The sequence below is a fragment of the Phocoena phocoena genome, chromosome 6 (assembly GCF_963924675.1).
Source record: "Phocoena phocoena chromosome 6, mPhoPho1.1, whole genome shotgun sequence".
Classification (NCBI taxonomy): domain Eukaryota; kingdom Metazoa; phylum Chordata; class Mammalia; order Artiodactyla; family Phocoenidae; genus Phocoena; species Phocoena phocoena.
The window spans coordinates 111,979,105-111,994,767 of NC_089224.1; the positions used below are offsets into that span (position 1 = coordinate 111,979,105).

The 15,663-nt window shown below is 58.5% G+C and overlaps 1 protein-coding gene across 1 annotated transcript; it reads right to left on the reverse strand.

The window, feature by feature from the left end:
• Window positions 1-6,544: 6,544 nt before the first annotated feature.
• On the reverse strand, window positions 6,545-14,480 carry GBGT1 (globoside alpha-1,3-N-acetylgalactosaminyltransferase 1 (FORS blood group)). The gene is made up of 6 exons (XM_065879049.1): window positions 14,410-14,480; window positions 13,771-13,836; window positions 9,313-9,363; window positions 9,195-9,230; window positions 8,337-8,471; window positions 6,545-7,229 (listed from the first exon to the last, which is right to left on the reverse strand). Exons 1-6 carry the CDS (start codon window positions 14,478-14,480, stop codon window positions 6,545-6,547), a joined length of 1,044 nt encoding a protein of 347 aa, XP_065735121.1.
• Window positions 14,481-15,663: the final 1,183 nt, after the last annotated feature.

A 15,663-nucleotide genomic window follows, 5' to 3' on the forward strand; every position in this document is an offset into this window, starting at 1 on the left:
AGCCCAGGAACCTGATGACCATGCAGGTGACCCGGGGCAGTGAGGATGGAGCGCAGGTGAGCGCTTGGTAGATGCCAGACCCAATCATCATTCTCATCTCCAGCATCGTAACCTCCCCTACTCAAACCAACCCTACCACAGGACACTTCCTTCCGGAATATCTCTCTGCACCCGCCCATCGCCTAGATGAATCCCACCAATAACCCGAGAACGGTCTCAGAGGCAGACCCCACCCTGATTGAGCCTCAGTTGAGACCACAGCCCAGCCTCCTGGGGGACCTCAGGGCAGAGGCTCCCAGCTGAGCTGAGCCTGCCTCCTGGTCACAGACACTGAGAGGGTCAGTGTTTGTCCTTGTAAGCGCTACATTAGGGGATGCTGTCGCATGGCACAGACACCGGGATGTCCTTCCAGGTCTTGCCCTGCCCTCCTCCCCGCTCTCCTTCTCAGCTCTCCCAGCCACACTGGCTCCTGTCTCACTTCCTCCTGGCTACAAAATCATCTGTTTCCAAGTCTCTGCACCTTTGACCTTCCCCCAGGCTCACTGCTCACAGAGTGTGCAGGGCTGGCTGCTCTTGTCTTTCTGGTCACAGCATCAATGTCACCTTGGAGGCCTTTTAGACCCTCCAGGGGCTCCTGGCCCTCCTTCCAGGGCCCTGACTCATTCCCTAGAGCACTTGCTCTTCTCTCTCACGGGGATTTGCTTTCCTGCTTTTGTCCATCTGCCCTTCTAAGCTGTGAGCTCCTGGGTGAGTGCCCAGGGCACAGTAGCTGAATCAATAGAGGATCTTGGAGCCCCCTCCTGCCTCTGAGCAGCTCATATTGTGGACCTGGAGGCTAGCAATAAAAGGTGCCTGTTGGGTCGGAGGCAGGGGGACGCCCAGAATGACTCCCGGGTGCCCCTTCCCTGCTCCAGTTGCTCCATTGAGCAGAGTGAGCACAGCCCGCCCCCTGGTGGTCAGCCCCAGCACTGCAGCCCCAGGCAGGAAAACCAGAAAACAAAACACACACCTTTGTTTGGGTGTAGTCAAGGCAGCGACTCTCCCTACCCCGGAGGGGCAAAGGAGCAGGACCTGCCGGCTCCAGGGGAGACGTGCAGGACCTCAGAAGCCTCTCTTGCTCCCCTCTTTCCCGCCACTGTCCTAGTGTCCAGTTCACTCCGGAGGCCTCCTCACTCCAACCAGGGCAGTGACTCCACCCACTTCCAAATGAGGACCCCCAGGTGCCAAAAAGACGTGGTCCAATGCTCTGCCTCATTCTGTGCCACCCAGGTCCCCAGTTCCCCAGGCCCCCAGGCTGCCCCCTGCTCAGAAGGGCCTCGAAGGAGTAAAAAGCATTTTCTACTCGGAAGACTTGGAGCACAGCGGGTCAGGGATGGAGAACCAAGGCCAAAAGACTCTTCTACGAGCTGCAGGACCCTTGGGATCACCCCATCTATGCACCCCAAATTACAGTGGAGTAAACCAAGGACTTCTCTCCTGTGATTCCCTCCACACTATGGGGGAATCTCATCCTAGTTCCAGGTGCCCAGAGTGGTGGATGCAGGACCCGAGGAACTGTCCTCTCCAGGCTGCCCTGGGGATTGTTCCTGCCTACGCTGACCCCCGGGAACCTTGGAGACGCCCAGCCCCTCTGCCTGGCACCTCTGTCCCTCACGCTTTGAGCCCTGGGCATGTTGCCAGGAGACTAGATGGTCCTGCCCCGTGGTAGAACTGCCTCCAGCCAATTTCTTCTTTCCCCCTTGTCACTTCTGTGTCCACTCTCCTCTGAATCTACGCCATGGTCCCCACCTGTGAAGTCAATGTGTGTGTATGTACCTGTGGGCGCGTCGGGATGCCGAGAGGAAAGGGCCCCTCATGGGTGGGGGTGAACAGGGGTCCCCCAGAATCTTAGGGGCTCTCATTCCCAAAGGAAACCCCATGATAGTGGCTGAGCACTGGCATTGGAGGCTGGAACCCTCCCTTCTCTTCTGGACTCTGCCCACCTCGTGGCCCCGGGCCAGTCCGTGTCTTTCTCCTGGCCTCAGTTTCCCAACTGTACCAGGAAGGGTTGGACGCGGAACTGCTGCGTAAGCGAGCGCTCAGCGTGGACTCGGCGCGATGCTCCTTCCCGGCTGGATGGGGTGTGGGCGGGCGGGGGGGGGGGGCGGGCACGCGGTCCTTCCTCCACCCCCTGGCGGTGGGGAGAGCGGTCGCGGCCGGGCGGGGCACTCACCTGGCAATCTACCATCATCCTCAGCCCTGGCAGCACATCGCCGGCCCCAGGGCGGGGCCCAGGGCTCGCAGAGGCCGCTGGCCTCGGCCCGCGCGCGGCGCAGGGGGGCGCCCGGCTGCGGGGCTCATGGCGCGGCCTCCCGTCCCCGCCGGGCCCGGGGCTCCGCCAGCGCCACCGCCGCCGCCAGCGCCGCTCCCATTGTCTGCGCCGCGCCGCCGGCCGCTCGGGCCCCGCTGCTGGGTTCCGCCCGGGCTCCCGGGCTCCGGCCGGGTGGGCGGGGACCGCCGCGGCTCCGCCCCGCCCCGCCCCGCCCCTGCCCTGCCTACCGCAGGTGTGAGGGGCGGACCCCGCCGCGCGAGCTCGGGGACGCGCAGCGGTCTCCCTCTCGCTGGGTGACGTGGGTGGACCCCGCCGGGGCAGCAGGGCCGGGAGCGCACACGGGGCCTGCGCGGGCCCGTGGACGTCGCGTGCACGTGAGCCCCGCCTTGCCGCGCGCTCGCGCGCAGCGCACCGGGGAGTCACGGCGCGTCTCCCACCTCCGCCACCTGCTCTGTTCCTCCTGTGCCCCCTAGGACCTCCAGCCGCCCCAAACACAACCGGGCGGGGGCTGGGCCGGGTGGTAGTGTAGACCTGGAGATGTGAGATTGTACAGCCCCATCCTTCCGTCCTACCCCGTATGCCACCTGCTGGGGACAGCTCAGCGCATGAGCGCATGGCTGGGACAGGCAGTCCTGGAGGCGGCAGTGGACACGGGGTACAGAAAAGAAGGTCAAGCCGCCCCTACCACCACCCCCCCCACACACACACTCCCTTCCTTGTTTTCCTGGCAGGACTTCCGGACACGAGGTCCAGCCTGTGGCCAGCTGCAGCCCTGGCTGGTGAAAGGGGGCTGGAGGAGCCGAGGGAGGAGGGGCCCACCACTGGCTGAATGACTGTCGGCGGTAGTTAGTAAGAACACCCCCTGGGTGCTCAGTGATTTTGACTTTTTATTTGTGAACAGTGGCCTCAGCTCTCAAGGTCACTCAGCTCTAAGTGAACGGGGGACTCAGAATCATTGCTCTTTACCTTCACTGAGCCCGCGCTGACCATCAGAGGCCTTGTCCTGTGTTGGGCGCCCTCAGCCAGACGACCTCCTGAGTCCAAGCACTTTGGGCACCTTCCCCCTGCTTTAATCCCCCTCCCAAGGTCAGAGTGACTGACCTTATGTTCAGTGGAGGAAACTGAGGCTCTGAGAGTCACCACACGGGCCGTGACGTGGCCCCGCTGTGGGTTTCAACCCAGATCATTCTGACCTCAAAGGCTGTGGCTGCACAGGAGCCCAAGGTTGTGGCCTCTGAGCCCAGCCTTGGAGGTGAGTCCCTCTTGGATGGGGGGCTTCAGGGAGGGGTGCTGCAGGCAGGGGCTCTGTGGCGGGGAGGGCTTGGTCGGGTCCCTGGGGGAGGAAGGCTGTAGGGAGGCTGGGGTAGGAGTGAGGGGTGCACACACTGGGGAGGGTGTCTGGACCAGACCACACAGGGGTCTGAGTGTGGGGCAAGGAGTTGGGGATCACTGCAGGTTGGGGGCAGCAGGGGACACGATCCATGTGGTTTTATCAGAGCCACAGCATCTGAACTGGAAGGAGCTTAGTGGGTGCGTTATTCACCCCACCCAAGCATGCATCCCTGAGATGCAGCCAGGGATGGGGTCTGCCTCAGTTTCCTCCTTTGCACAGTGGGGGCTATGATGGTCATCTGCCCTCTCCCAGGGTTGGGCATGTTGCCTAGCTAGGTCCCAGACCTATCTACTTCTCCAAGTACCTGCCCAGAAGTCAGTGCCCAGAGGTCTCCCAGCCATAATCCCATTTGATCGTCACCCCAGGGCCTCAGAGAGATAGAGTAACCTGCCCAGCATCCCTCGTGTGCTAGGACAGACTCAAACCCGTGTTCTCTCAGCTGCCTCACATTCATGCAGTCATTCAACAAACATTCATGGAATGCCTCCTGGGTTTCGGGTACCAGGGTAAACCTGGCTGACTGCCATCTGTACCCTCTTGTGGTTTACCAACTGGGGAAAGGGGTGGAGATGGGCAGAACACTGTCAATGATGACATAGGGATGAGGATTTATGGGGACACTGAAAGGCACCCACCCTGGAGGGGGAATAAGTCAAGGCAGGCTTCCTGGAGATGTCAGGAGTCTGTCCCCAGGAATTGGCCAGGTGATTGGACAGGGAGGCCTGACCAGCAGGCCGTGTGAGTGGAGGTGTGCAGGGCCAGGCCCTGTGGCAGAGCAGGGATGCTGGACTGTAGGGAGTGGGGAGGTGGTAGGTGGCCATGAGGGGACAGCAAGTTTAAGTTTCAGGGGCCTCCCTGGCAGGGGGCACTGCAGACATTTTGCATCTGTAATTTTGTCTATTTCTTTTTCTGGCACTCCCCCTCCCTCTGCTGGGTCAGGCCTGTCTCCTGCCACCCCTCCCACTCCTACCAGGCCCCTTCTTCCCACGCACGGAGCGGCTCTGGCCCCAAGCCCTCAGCTCCTTTTTGGGAAGTAGCCTGGACCCTGGTTTGGGTCCAGGAGTTGGGCACTGTAACTCACTCCACTGTGTCTGAGGCCTGCGCCCTGGGATGGAGACCAGGGTAGCCATAGTGCCTGGGGTTTGAGCCACGGCTGAGACGGGCCCATTAGCTGGGCTGGGAGTGAGAAGGGGCTCACTTCCCCGCAGCAAGGATGGTGCTGCCCGGGCCTCAGGGCCTCAGGGCCACCTGCTCCTGAGGGCTTCTCTGGTCTCCACGTTAAGGGCCCTCTCCATGCTCCAACATGGAAGCTCCTTGAAGGCAGGGCCTGCTCATTCAACACTGCTGGCCTCACACACACCCTGGGGCAGGTCCAGTCACCATGGTTAAGGTGCTCCCCACTAGCGACACATGGGCCATGGGTCCACCCTTGTCCCTCTGCCCAGGGAGCCCCTCGGGGCCTCTCCCTGACCGTCCTCTCCAGCGCAGGCTGTCTCCTCACAGCAGTCACTCAGTCTGTCCACACTCTTGCAGTCTGTCCTTGCTTGCCACCCAAAACACAGGCTGCAGGAAGAGTGGACTTGGGGCTGGCCCCCGTTTCGCCAGGGGTGGTCAGGTGGGTGGGTTCCTCCTCCTCCCGACGTGGCCACAGACCGCATCGCCCCCCGCCCTCCGCCCCTGCCTTACGTGGCAAAGATGCTGCTGCCCCCAGGGGAGTGGACACCGGGCCAGCCCCCACTGCATCTCTGTCCCACCAGGCAGAGGGAACCACCGCAGGACTCTGAAGACCCTCTAATCCTGGGTTGCACCATGGCCTTGGGGCCCCAGGCCTGCCAGGGGCATTCCAGGGCGAAGGCTGACCGTGCACGCAGGAACCCCGGCAGACATATTTGCTACGCGCTCAGGGACCAAGACCCCACAGGGTATCCAGCTGGTGGGCTCTGCGCCCCCCAACGCAGAAGAGCATATCTGGCGACACTTCCACTTCACCCATCTCCCGGGAGAAGCAGGGTGAAATCCTGTCTGTTGCAGCAGCCAGCGCCAGCATCAGCCCAGGTTCTCTGGAAAACTGTACCCTGACCACACCCACCCAAGCTGAGTGTATTTGCAACCCAGGCTGTCTGCATCCCTGAGGGCTGGTGGCCAAGATACTCGGATGTGCAGGTGAAGAAACCCCAGTTAGGGCCGAGCACACGCCACCTTTATTAAAAACTGCCCAAACCCTCTTACAAAGGAGGCAGCTGGTGCCAGGGAGTGTGGTGCACCTCAGGGGAAGTGGGACATGAAACCAGAGCGAGCCTAGACCTGGTCGATTTCAAAGGCTCACTCAGGGACCCGAGCGAGGAATTGGCTCCATGTGGCTGGGGGACATCACAGTATCCAGGGCCCCTGCAGCCAGAGAAAAGGGGTCCGCGATGCCTTTCACACAGTGTTAGAAGTGCAACTTTAAGGGCAACAGGCAACAGAAGGGGGGCAGAGAGGGAATTTGAGGTACCGGGCGGGGCTGAGACTCCAGAGCCTGCCCCAAGGCACGTGTGCTGGGTGAGGCTTGCCGGGCCCTGTCTTTTTCCACCTCTGGTCTCCCCGCCTCCTGTCCTGCTGTTCTTGGGACACAGGCTACATGATCTTGGCCTTCTCCTCATATGCGGACCACCCTTCACAGTTTACAAAGGTCTTTACAGGCCCATTTTCCCGTTGGATTCTGCTGGCAGACTGAGAGGTAGACAGCACAGGGCTGGTCTCACTTAAGGCTTGAGAAGTGAGGCACCGGTGCAAGGAGGCTCCGGTGAGCTGGGCGCTCACTGGGGTCCCCCCTATCCACGGCAGCCCCGGCTCAGCCATCAGCTTCTCAGCCAGTCGGTGTCCTTGTCGAGGGTAGAAAAGCGGATCAGCTTCAGGCTGGGGGGCTGAGGCTTCCTGTCATCCCAGAGGTACTCGGGGGACAGCACTTTGGAGGGCTTATGTGAGATGAAGCGGCGGTTCAGGTGACTCTCCTCCTGCCAGGCCGCCATGATGCCGTTGGCCTTGTCTGCCAGCATGCCCATGTGGCAGCCTCTGGTAAACTCGTATACCTTGGCCACCCGCCCCCCAAAGACCTCCCCGCCATAATAGAAATCCCCCTCGCCATCCGCCACAAAGGCGGTGGAAAGAGGCCGGCGCTCGTAGGGGAACTGCTGGCGGGGAACAGCGAAGTAGCCAGGGTGAATGGCAGCGACCAGGTCCCCCAAGGTCTCGGGGCCCCACGGGTTCCGGAACACCATGTCCACATGGAGGCAGAAGAGGTAGTCGACCTCCCGGTGCGCTCTCTCAGCAATGTGCTGGCTGATGCTCTGCATCCGGCGTGTGGAGATCTCCTCCCAGCGGGCCTGCCTCAGGACGGGGATGATGCTGACGAGGCGGCCGGAGCCCAGCCGGACCCGAGGAACGGCCGTGGGGTCGTTAGTGAAGACATAGTAGTGCACCCGGAACCCCTGCATGAAGAACTGCTCGGCTGACTCCAGGAAGTGCTGGACGAACTGGGTGTACCTGGTGGAGAGAATCCCATCATGCACCGTGGCCTCAGCAGGGCCACTGCCTGGGTCCCCACTATGTGCTGGCACCACACGGACAGGGCTGGGGTTGGCCAGGCTGGGGTCCACCTCCCAGCTTTCCATCTCAAGAAGTCACTCAGGTCCGCCCCTCGGGGTCCTTGTCTGTCAAATTCCCACAATCTTAGTACCAACCTCTTAAGACCGTCCTAATAGTGATAACTGATGACTCATATTCACAGACTGAGCTAACTTTTACTGAGCACTTACTAAGTGCCAGGCAGTGTTCTAAGGGATTCTTCTCTCCTTCTAGCCTCATAAACTCCCTAGAAGGCAGGGACCACAGTCCCCACTTCCTAGGCACAGACACTGAGCCTCAGAGAGAGGAAAGTAGCCAAGAAACGGGCAAGTGGCCGAGTCAAGGGAAGGTGAGTGGTGCTGGCTGCTGGGTGCCGATTGGGCCAGGGGTGGGGGGGGGTCCCCTGATCCCCGCTGGGCCATCCATCATCTGGCCGGTGCTTAGCTGCTGGGGACCCATTAGGGTCCCTCTCTCAGGAGTCCCAGAAAGGGACCCAGAGGGAAGCTGCCAGGTGATGGCTCCTAAAGGAAAGGGCAGGCGGGGTGAGGAAGGAGAGGGGAAAACAGGAGGTGTCCAGAGAGCCCTTAGGCCGGAGGCTGGAGGAGAGAGGGCCCCCAAGGATGGGCTGGCTCTGCCTGGGTCTCTTGACCTGCCTGTGGCCTGACCACGGACCCCCAATTCTATGTGGTGGTCTGGGGGGCTTTCCACTCCTTCATACCTGCCTGGACGGTTCAGGGGAAGCAGAAGGGGTGAAGGGACAAGGGTGTCTCCTGACAAAGGCTCCTGCTGCCCCCTCGCCTGGGCTGCCTCCCCCTCCCCCCTTCCATGCCAGGGCCAGACCCCCTTCCTCCAGGAAGCTCCCCTCCCACCAGCATACTCCACTCTGTACCTTCCCACCTGCACAGCACCTGGTTCAGGGCCTCCCTGGTGCCCGGGTTGGGGTCCTGTCTCTCCCCAGACTATAAATTCCTGGGGCTCAGAATTTATAACCCCCCTCCCCCCAGCCCAGCCCAGCCCACTACTCACTTCCCCACGGCAAACACCGTGACCCCGACGGTCAGGTTCAGCGGCTGGTAGATACGATGCAGAAGTTCCGGATCGAAGGTTCCCTCGGAGACAATGGGCGCCAGCCAGGGTGTGAGTGTCAGGAACTCTGTGGGCCTGGCAGCAGAGGAGGCCGTGGGGGCTGAGACCCTCCCCTGGGAAAGCCTCCCTCTCATCTTGGCCCTGCCAAAGCTGTGTGACCCCGGGCAGCTTCATCCCCGTCTCTGGGCCCCAGTATCCTCATGTGGAAAGTGGGGATAGTCATAGCTACTTCCCAGCGTGGTCAAGACCAGGAGTTAACGCATGCCCAGTGTCTAGAGGAGCCTGGCATTTCCGGTGCCCGCTAAGTGCCTCGGAGACGGGGGTCATCAACATCATCATCAACGACGGATCGAGCGCGACTACGCAGAAGGCACCGTGCTCTGCGTTATTATTATTATTATTTTTTTTGGCCGCGCCACGCAGCTTGAGGGATCTTAGTTCCCTGACCACGGACTGAACCCAGGCCCTCAGCAGTGAAAGCACGGAGTCCTAACCACTTGGACTGCCAGGGAATTCCCTGCTGTGCATTTTGCAAACGCCATCTCATCTGGTCCTCCAACCTCCTATCAGGTGGCTATTATTATTATCCACCTGTGCACAAACATCCCAGAGTGGTTGGCTAACTTGTCCAAGGTCACACAGCTAGTGACAGAGCTGGACCGGAGCCCAGGTCCCAGACTACCCAGACCCCGAGGCCAGTGGACACCTCCAGTACCCCAACTTCCAGATCAGAGGCCTGCGCCCCCCCCTCCACCCCAGGTCTCTCCATTCTGTGCCCAGGCCCTAATCGACACCTACTTTTGCTCCAGCAGCTTGGGCTGAGGGTACTGCAACCTGCAATCAAGAAGGGTGAGTGGTTAAGGGGAGGCAGCCCCCAACCCCGGGGCCACAAAGGGGGAAATGACCGTCTGCTTACGGTGTCACAGGCTGGAATGGCTTCTCCCCCTTGTACTGCAGCTTCATGTTGCTGGTGGCAGAGGTGAGACAGAGCCATTAGTGCCGGTGGGGGGCAGAAACACTCAGCAGGGAAGGATGAGGTCGAGGTGAAGCACCCCCATGGGACAGGCACCCCCAACCCCCCAGATGCCCTTGACCCTCCCCCACTGCTCTGTCCACTCTGTCGGGGCTGGACTCCCATAGAGGCGGTCTGTCCAGGGTCACCGTGTGGCAGGGCAGTGATTCCAGCCTGGTACCACTTGTCTCCAAAGTCTTTTTCTGTCTCTCTTTCAAACATATTGCTCTGAAAGAGCCTGGGCACTGGGGAGAAGGTCTGCGGAGCTGTAAAGGCCCGGTGAGCCCAGTTCTGCCACTTTCTAGCCTGGGTGGGCGAGTTACTTAACCTGAACCTACGGTGATGGTCAGTTGAAGAAGCCAGTTACACAGCCACCAATCAAGGCGTCGCTGTGAAGGTACGGATTTTGTAGATGTCAGTAACATCTACACCAGCTGACCCCATGTAAAGATCATCCTCCACAGTCTGGCAGGCCTGATATGGTCAGGTGAAAAGCTACAGCATAGAACTGAGGTTTCCCTGAAGAAGAAATTCGGCCGGTGGACAGTAGTGTCAGGTCCTGCCGAAGAGTTCCAGCCCACCCTTCCCGATGGCCCGCTCCGTGGATTTCAGACTGGCTTCGCCACCCCACAGTCGTATAAGCCGATTGCTTTCAATCAATCAGTCAGTCAGTCAGTCAGTCAGTCTCCCTCCGTCTTCCTGGTTCTGTTTCTTTAGTGGAAGGCTGACTGATACACCCATTTTCCCTTATCTGTAAAATGAGGTAGCACCCTTAACCCTTAGAGCCGTCGTGAGAGGTAAGAGAGGTATGTAAGTCGGGGCCTGTCAGCCAGTGCCCAGCACGGAGCGAATGGTAAGGGCAGCACCCTGGCCCCTTCTTGGCGGGCTGTCTGTGTGGCTGGCCCTCACTAGCTGCGGCCAACCTGGGGGGATTAGGAAGGAGGGCTGATTAAGGAAGGAGGTGGCCGGCGGCAGGGTCAGACACGGGAGGCTGCCGGCGACATGCCTCTGGCTCTGCCACCAGCTGGCTGGAGAGACCAGGGGCCGGACATCTCACTCCTCGGGGTTTAGTTCCCTCACCCTTAAAATGGGGACAATAATATCGCTCCCCAGCGTGGAAGTGAGGCCTGGGGGATGGAAAGGCTTGCCCAAGGCCACCCAGGGACCGGGTCAGAACCTGTTCCAGCAGAGGCCTGAGCTCGCCTGTAAGGCTCAGACCACCTGAGGACGTGGGTGCCTGCCATTCACTTGGGTCTCTTCAGTACGTCACCTACGGTGGGATGGCTTAAGCCTCCTGGAGCTTTCCTAGTTTTTTCAGTCTATGCTTTGTGTGTGGGGTAAGATATACATAACAAAGATTTCCCATTTTAACCATTTGAAAGTGTACAGTTCAGGGGCATTAAAGGACATTCACATTGGGCAACCATCACCGCCATCCATGTCCAGAGCTTTTTCATCGTCCCAGACTGAGACCCTGTCCCCCTGAAACACTAACTCCCCATTCCCTCTCCCAGCCCCCGGTAACATTGTTCCTACTTCTGTCTCTATAAATATGACTATTCCAGAGATCTCTTAGAAGTGAAACCCTATTATATCTGTCCTTCTGTGATCAGTCTATACTCTGGAAGCAACAAGTTTTAAAAGGTGACCCATCCAATTGGCCCCCTGCCCTAGTTTCACACCGACAAGCACGTTTTAGGCCCCGGCTCAGAAAGGGATAGGGGGACTTCCCTGGCCGTCCAGTGGTTAAGACTCCACGCTTCCACTGCAGGGGGTGCGGGTTGGATTCCTGGTCAGGGAACTAAGATCCTGCGTGCTGCCCAGCACAGCCAAAAATAAACAAAGAAGACAACATCTTCAAAAAGAAAAAAAAAAAAAAAAGAAGAAAAGAAAGTGATGGGACTCTGAGAAGGTGGTCAGAAGTGAGAAGGGGAAAGGGGCCCCTGTTCCACACTTCCCTGGCCATCGGTATTTCCCTTTCCCCCACCAGCCTGGACACACTCTGCTCTGGCCACTTTAACGGGTTAGACATAAGAATTCCAAAGCCACAAAAGGAACTTCATATTTCCAAACCTCTGAAGGTCATGAAACTAAAAGTAGAGAAGAGGTCCAAATGAACAGAGGGGAAGATGTGACCATTCCAAACAAACAAAACTCTCCAACTTTAATCTATTAAAAAAAATAATAACTCAGTAGAACCAAAAGATAGACACACTGCAAAGAAAAAAAAATGTAGCAAGTACTTTCGGCCAAGGGTGGCGATAGAGGACCCGCCGACAGGCCAAGGAGAGAAGGTGCTGGAGCAGGCGAGGCACCAGAGAGGAAATTCAGTTAATGGGAAGGCGTGGGGGAGGTGAGGGCCTGGTAGGAATCAAAGAAATGAAATTTAAACCACATCGCATTTCCCGTGTCTGGAGTCAGCAAGGTGGTTTGCTTTTTGTTTTTCATAGCACCTAATACTTCCAGCACCAGCCCAGGGGCAATGCAGCTGCAGCGGGGTGGAGGGGGTGGCGTATCTGTGTGAGTTCGAGTGTGTGTGTGCCACTATCCCCCTGGAGAGCAACCTGGCGCGATGGAGGAATACCTCAGCCATATCCTTTGGCTCAGAAACTTACCAAAGGAAAGGATCTTTAAGATGGAAAAAGCTGCCTGTCCAGAGCTGCTCATTACAAACTGATTTAGAACGCTGGGAAACTGGAAACAACCTAAATGCTGCAAACTTGCTGGTGGGAAAGGGAGAGGGATTCAAGAATTAGGGCCCAGTCCCTGGGTGGAATAAAATGATGGTGACCAGATGCCAAAAAAGCAAGCCAATTCTGGGGAAACTGGATAAAAATCACAAAAACACTGTGGTCACAACTACTTTCAATAGCAAGCAGCCTTTCTGCTTTTTAGAACAATCTGTTCAAATAGAAAGCGTAGCAACCAACGAGCTGACAATGAACTCTGGAGTCAGAGTATGACTTGGACCAGCAAAACACAAGAGGGTATTTCATTTTCTTTCGTCTTTCCTGTTATCCAGCCTCCTAATTTACTGTATTCTATGTTTATGATAGTGAAACACACTTTGTTGTTAGTTATGAACTATGTTGTTAGTCTATGATCCAGATTTTAAACTTTCCTTTTGCTGTCATGAAAAACAAGACTGGGTGGCCAAATGTCCCCTTGAGACTGTCCCAAATCACCTTTTTCACTCTTTTTTTTTTGGCCTTTGAAAATTATTGTTACTAGTTTTAGTCTGATGACACAGAGGACTTGGCTGGGAAACACACTGGTTCTTATAAACCAGCACTTGTTTGGGGCATGAAACAAAGCACAGTGAGAGGACGTCACTGGGATCAGGCCGGCGCCGTCACAGAACAACCTGCCCAGGGCAGAGAATTATTCGCTAATGACAGCTGAACGACAAGAGCGCTGGGGCGATCTGAACGGAAGACTGTTCCATCCCATCTTGGCAAGTCTGAGATACGTTTGATATCGGATATAAAAAGTGACGCAATCAGTAGGAATCATTTCAAGTTCTAGGTTCATCTATAACCAAATCTTTTTCACTCTTAACTGACAAAATGTCAGATTTGTTATGTCGGGGAGACTGGTCACGTGTCCATTTCTTCTTTGAAGCCACAGAGAACACGAAATTGAGCAAAATGTCAAGTCCTGGACTTCCCTGGCGGCGCAGTGGTTAAGAATCCGCCTGCCAATGCAGGGGACAAGGGTTTGATCCCTGGTCCAGGGAGATCCCACAGGCCATGGAGCAACTAAGACTGCGAGCCACAACTACTGAGCCCACATGCCACAACTACTGAAGCCCGCGTACCTAGACACCATGCTCCGCAACAAGAGAAGGCACCGCCATGAGAAGCCCGCGCATCTCAACGAAGAGTGGCCCCGGTCGCCACAACTAGAGAAAGCCCGCGCGCAGCAACGAAGACCCAATGCAGCCAAAAATAAAGAATAAAATAAAATAAATAAATGTATTGAATAAAGAAAAAGAAGTCAAGTCCTGAAAGCACTCTTTCCTGAGCACCTCCTACGTGCCAGGTGCAACACCAGGATATTCACAGGCATCGTCACAGTACCCCATGCTCTGGCTGGCTCGGGAGGGGCACCTCTATCATCCCATTTTACAGATACAGCAAGTGAGGCTCAGAGCTACGCAACAGGCTCAAGGTCACAGCTGTGGAGGGGGCACTGCAAGGACACCCAAGGACTGAAACCGGGGAATTTCACTCCACATCTGCGGCAGCTCACCACACCGCTCAGAATCGTGACCTTAGGACCTAAGAACCTACAAAGTGACCTTAAAAACCCCCTCACCCCCTCCACTCCGGGGGCCCCCAATTCGCCCTGGCCCATACTTACAAGATCTCTGGGCAGGGGAGATAATAGGGGACATAGGAGACCGGCAGCCAGTTCTCGACATACACCCTGGGAAGGAAATACATCTGTTGACCTGACTTTGCACGTGAGGCTGAAAACTCGCTTTGCTGCATGTCAGTGGGAATGCAGGCCCCGCGTGGTGCACCTGGGATACACCTCCCCTCCCCCCGCCCCCGCCCAATCATTCCTGGGGTCTGGCTGACCTTGGAGGACAAAGCCTCCTGGTCTTCTGCAATGAGTCATTAGCCCTGCAGCCATTCATTCCTGGGACAGGAATGTTCTTGATGCCAGGCCCTGCACACAGGGGGCTGGTGGTTGGGGGCGGTCCCCAGAGCTTTGTGGGAAGAACACATAGGGTGAATTCTGGAGCATAAACGTTAACATGGCTAGAAGAACAGTCCAGGCAGAGGAAAGAGCGAGTGCAAAGGCCAGACCAGTGCAAAGCAAAACACATTAGCCAGGCTAGTTCAGTCTTACCGGGGCTGGGGTGAAGGGACAGGTGCACCGAGAGAAGGGGGTGGGACCTGGGAATCCTGTGAAGGGGTCAAGCTTTGGGGGTTGAGATGCTGAGAGATGGAGGGGTCTGGGGTAGGGAGGGAGGGCTCCATGGGGCATGCTCACCACAGACAGCAGAGGGCCACGCCCACCAGCAGGCAGAACCCCAGGCCCAGGGCTAGTCTGGGGCAGCGCATTGCAGGGCGGGCAGCATCTGAGCCTGGGTACCTGCAGAGTCTGGGTGTGCCCTGGTGAATCAGCCCACCTCTCTCAGAGGTGTCAGGCTCGGAGCCTGTGTCTCCGGGGTCCGGGAAACACCTGCAAAGGAACGCTCCTTATCCACAGGACAGTGGCCCCATTTTTGCTGCCCTGCCCTCCCCTGGGCGGCCTCACCCGGGGAATGTGGATTCCAGCTGTCTCCTCGTACTGCTGGGCCCAGGCCCAGGTCTGGCAGCTCTGAAGGACAGAGGCTCAGGACTCAGCCAAAGCCTGCTGCGGTGCCTTGCGAAAGGCCCCGGGCCGGAGAGGCGCCTGGCTCCCTGCCTTGTCTCTCAGGTCTCCCTGCTGACCTCCTTCTGTGATGAGCTAAGGGCGGCCATCCTAGGGACTAGGGGAACAGCGCTTGGGGGGGGGGGGTGGAGGGGGTGGGGCGGGGCTTGGAGAAGGATTCCAGGGGAAACTGGGAGGACGCCGGAAATCAAGCCCAGAGCCCGCACCGCGGGGGCACACTCGGCCTGGGGAGGGGTGGTGCGCTGGGAGAGGCGGCATAGATCCCCCGGGAGGGGAGTTGGGGCAGGGGTGGTAGCAGCGCATTCCTCCGGGAGAGGGGGCCTGGGCTCTCCCGGGACCGCGGGAAGGCGCTTCAGCTCTCACCCGCTCTCGTTGGTAACCCTGGGCAAGGCGCTCTCCTGCCAGCTCCACCACAGCCTCGGCGTCCTCCTCAGCTATAGGGGGCTTGGTGAGGTGGCAAGACGCAATCCGCACCGCCCCTGATGTGCGGGAAGGGCTCTAAAGCGCTGGGTCCGGTGCGGGTCACAGAGAGCGCGGGACGCCTGACAGCTCTGCGGGGGTCCGCCCGAGGTCAGATAAAGATCCCCGGGCCGGAGTTTTGGGGCTTTGGCCCCGGCTCACCCGGTGGCCTCTGGCAGGCCCGCTCCCTCTCCCTCTCCCTCCCTCTGCGGACCTCCGTTTCCCCACCCGGGCTTGGGGCGCGGCGTCCTCCAAAGCTCCGCGTCGACCGTTGGCTCCGCGGGATTCTTCCTCCGGTGGGGCCCGGGCCGCCGGGGCCGCTCCGCCGACGCAGAACCACGCCCGAGCTTCGGCCGCCCCAGCCGGGGATCTGCACCCAGGAGCTTGGGTCTGAGACACGCACCTCGACTT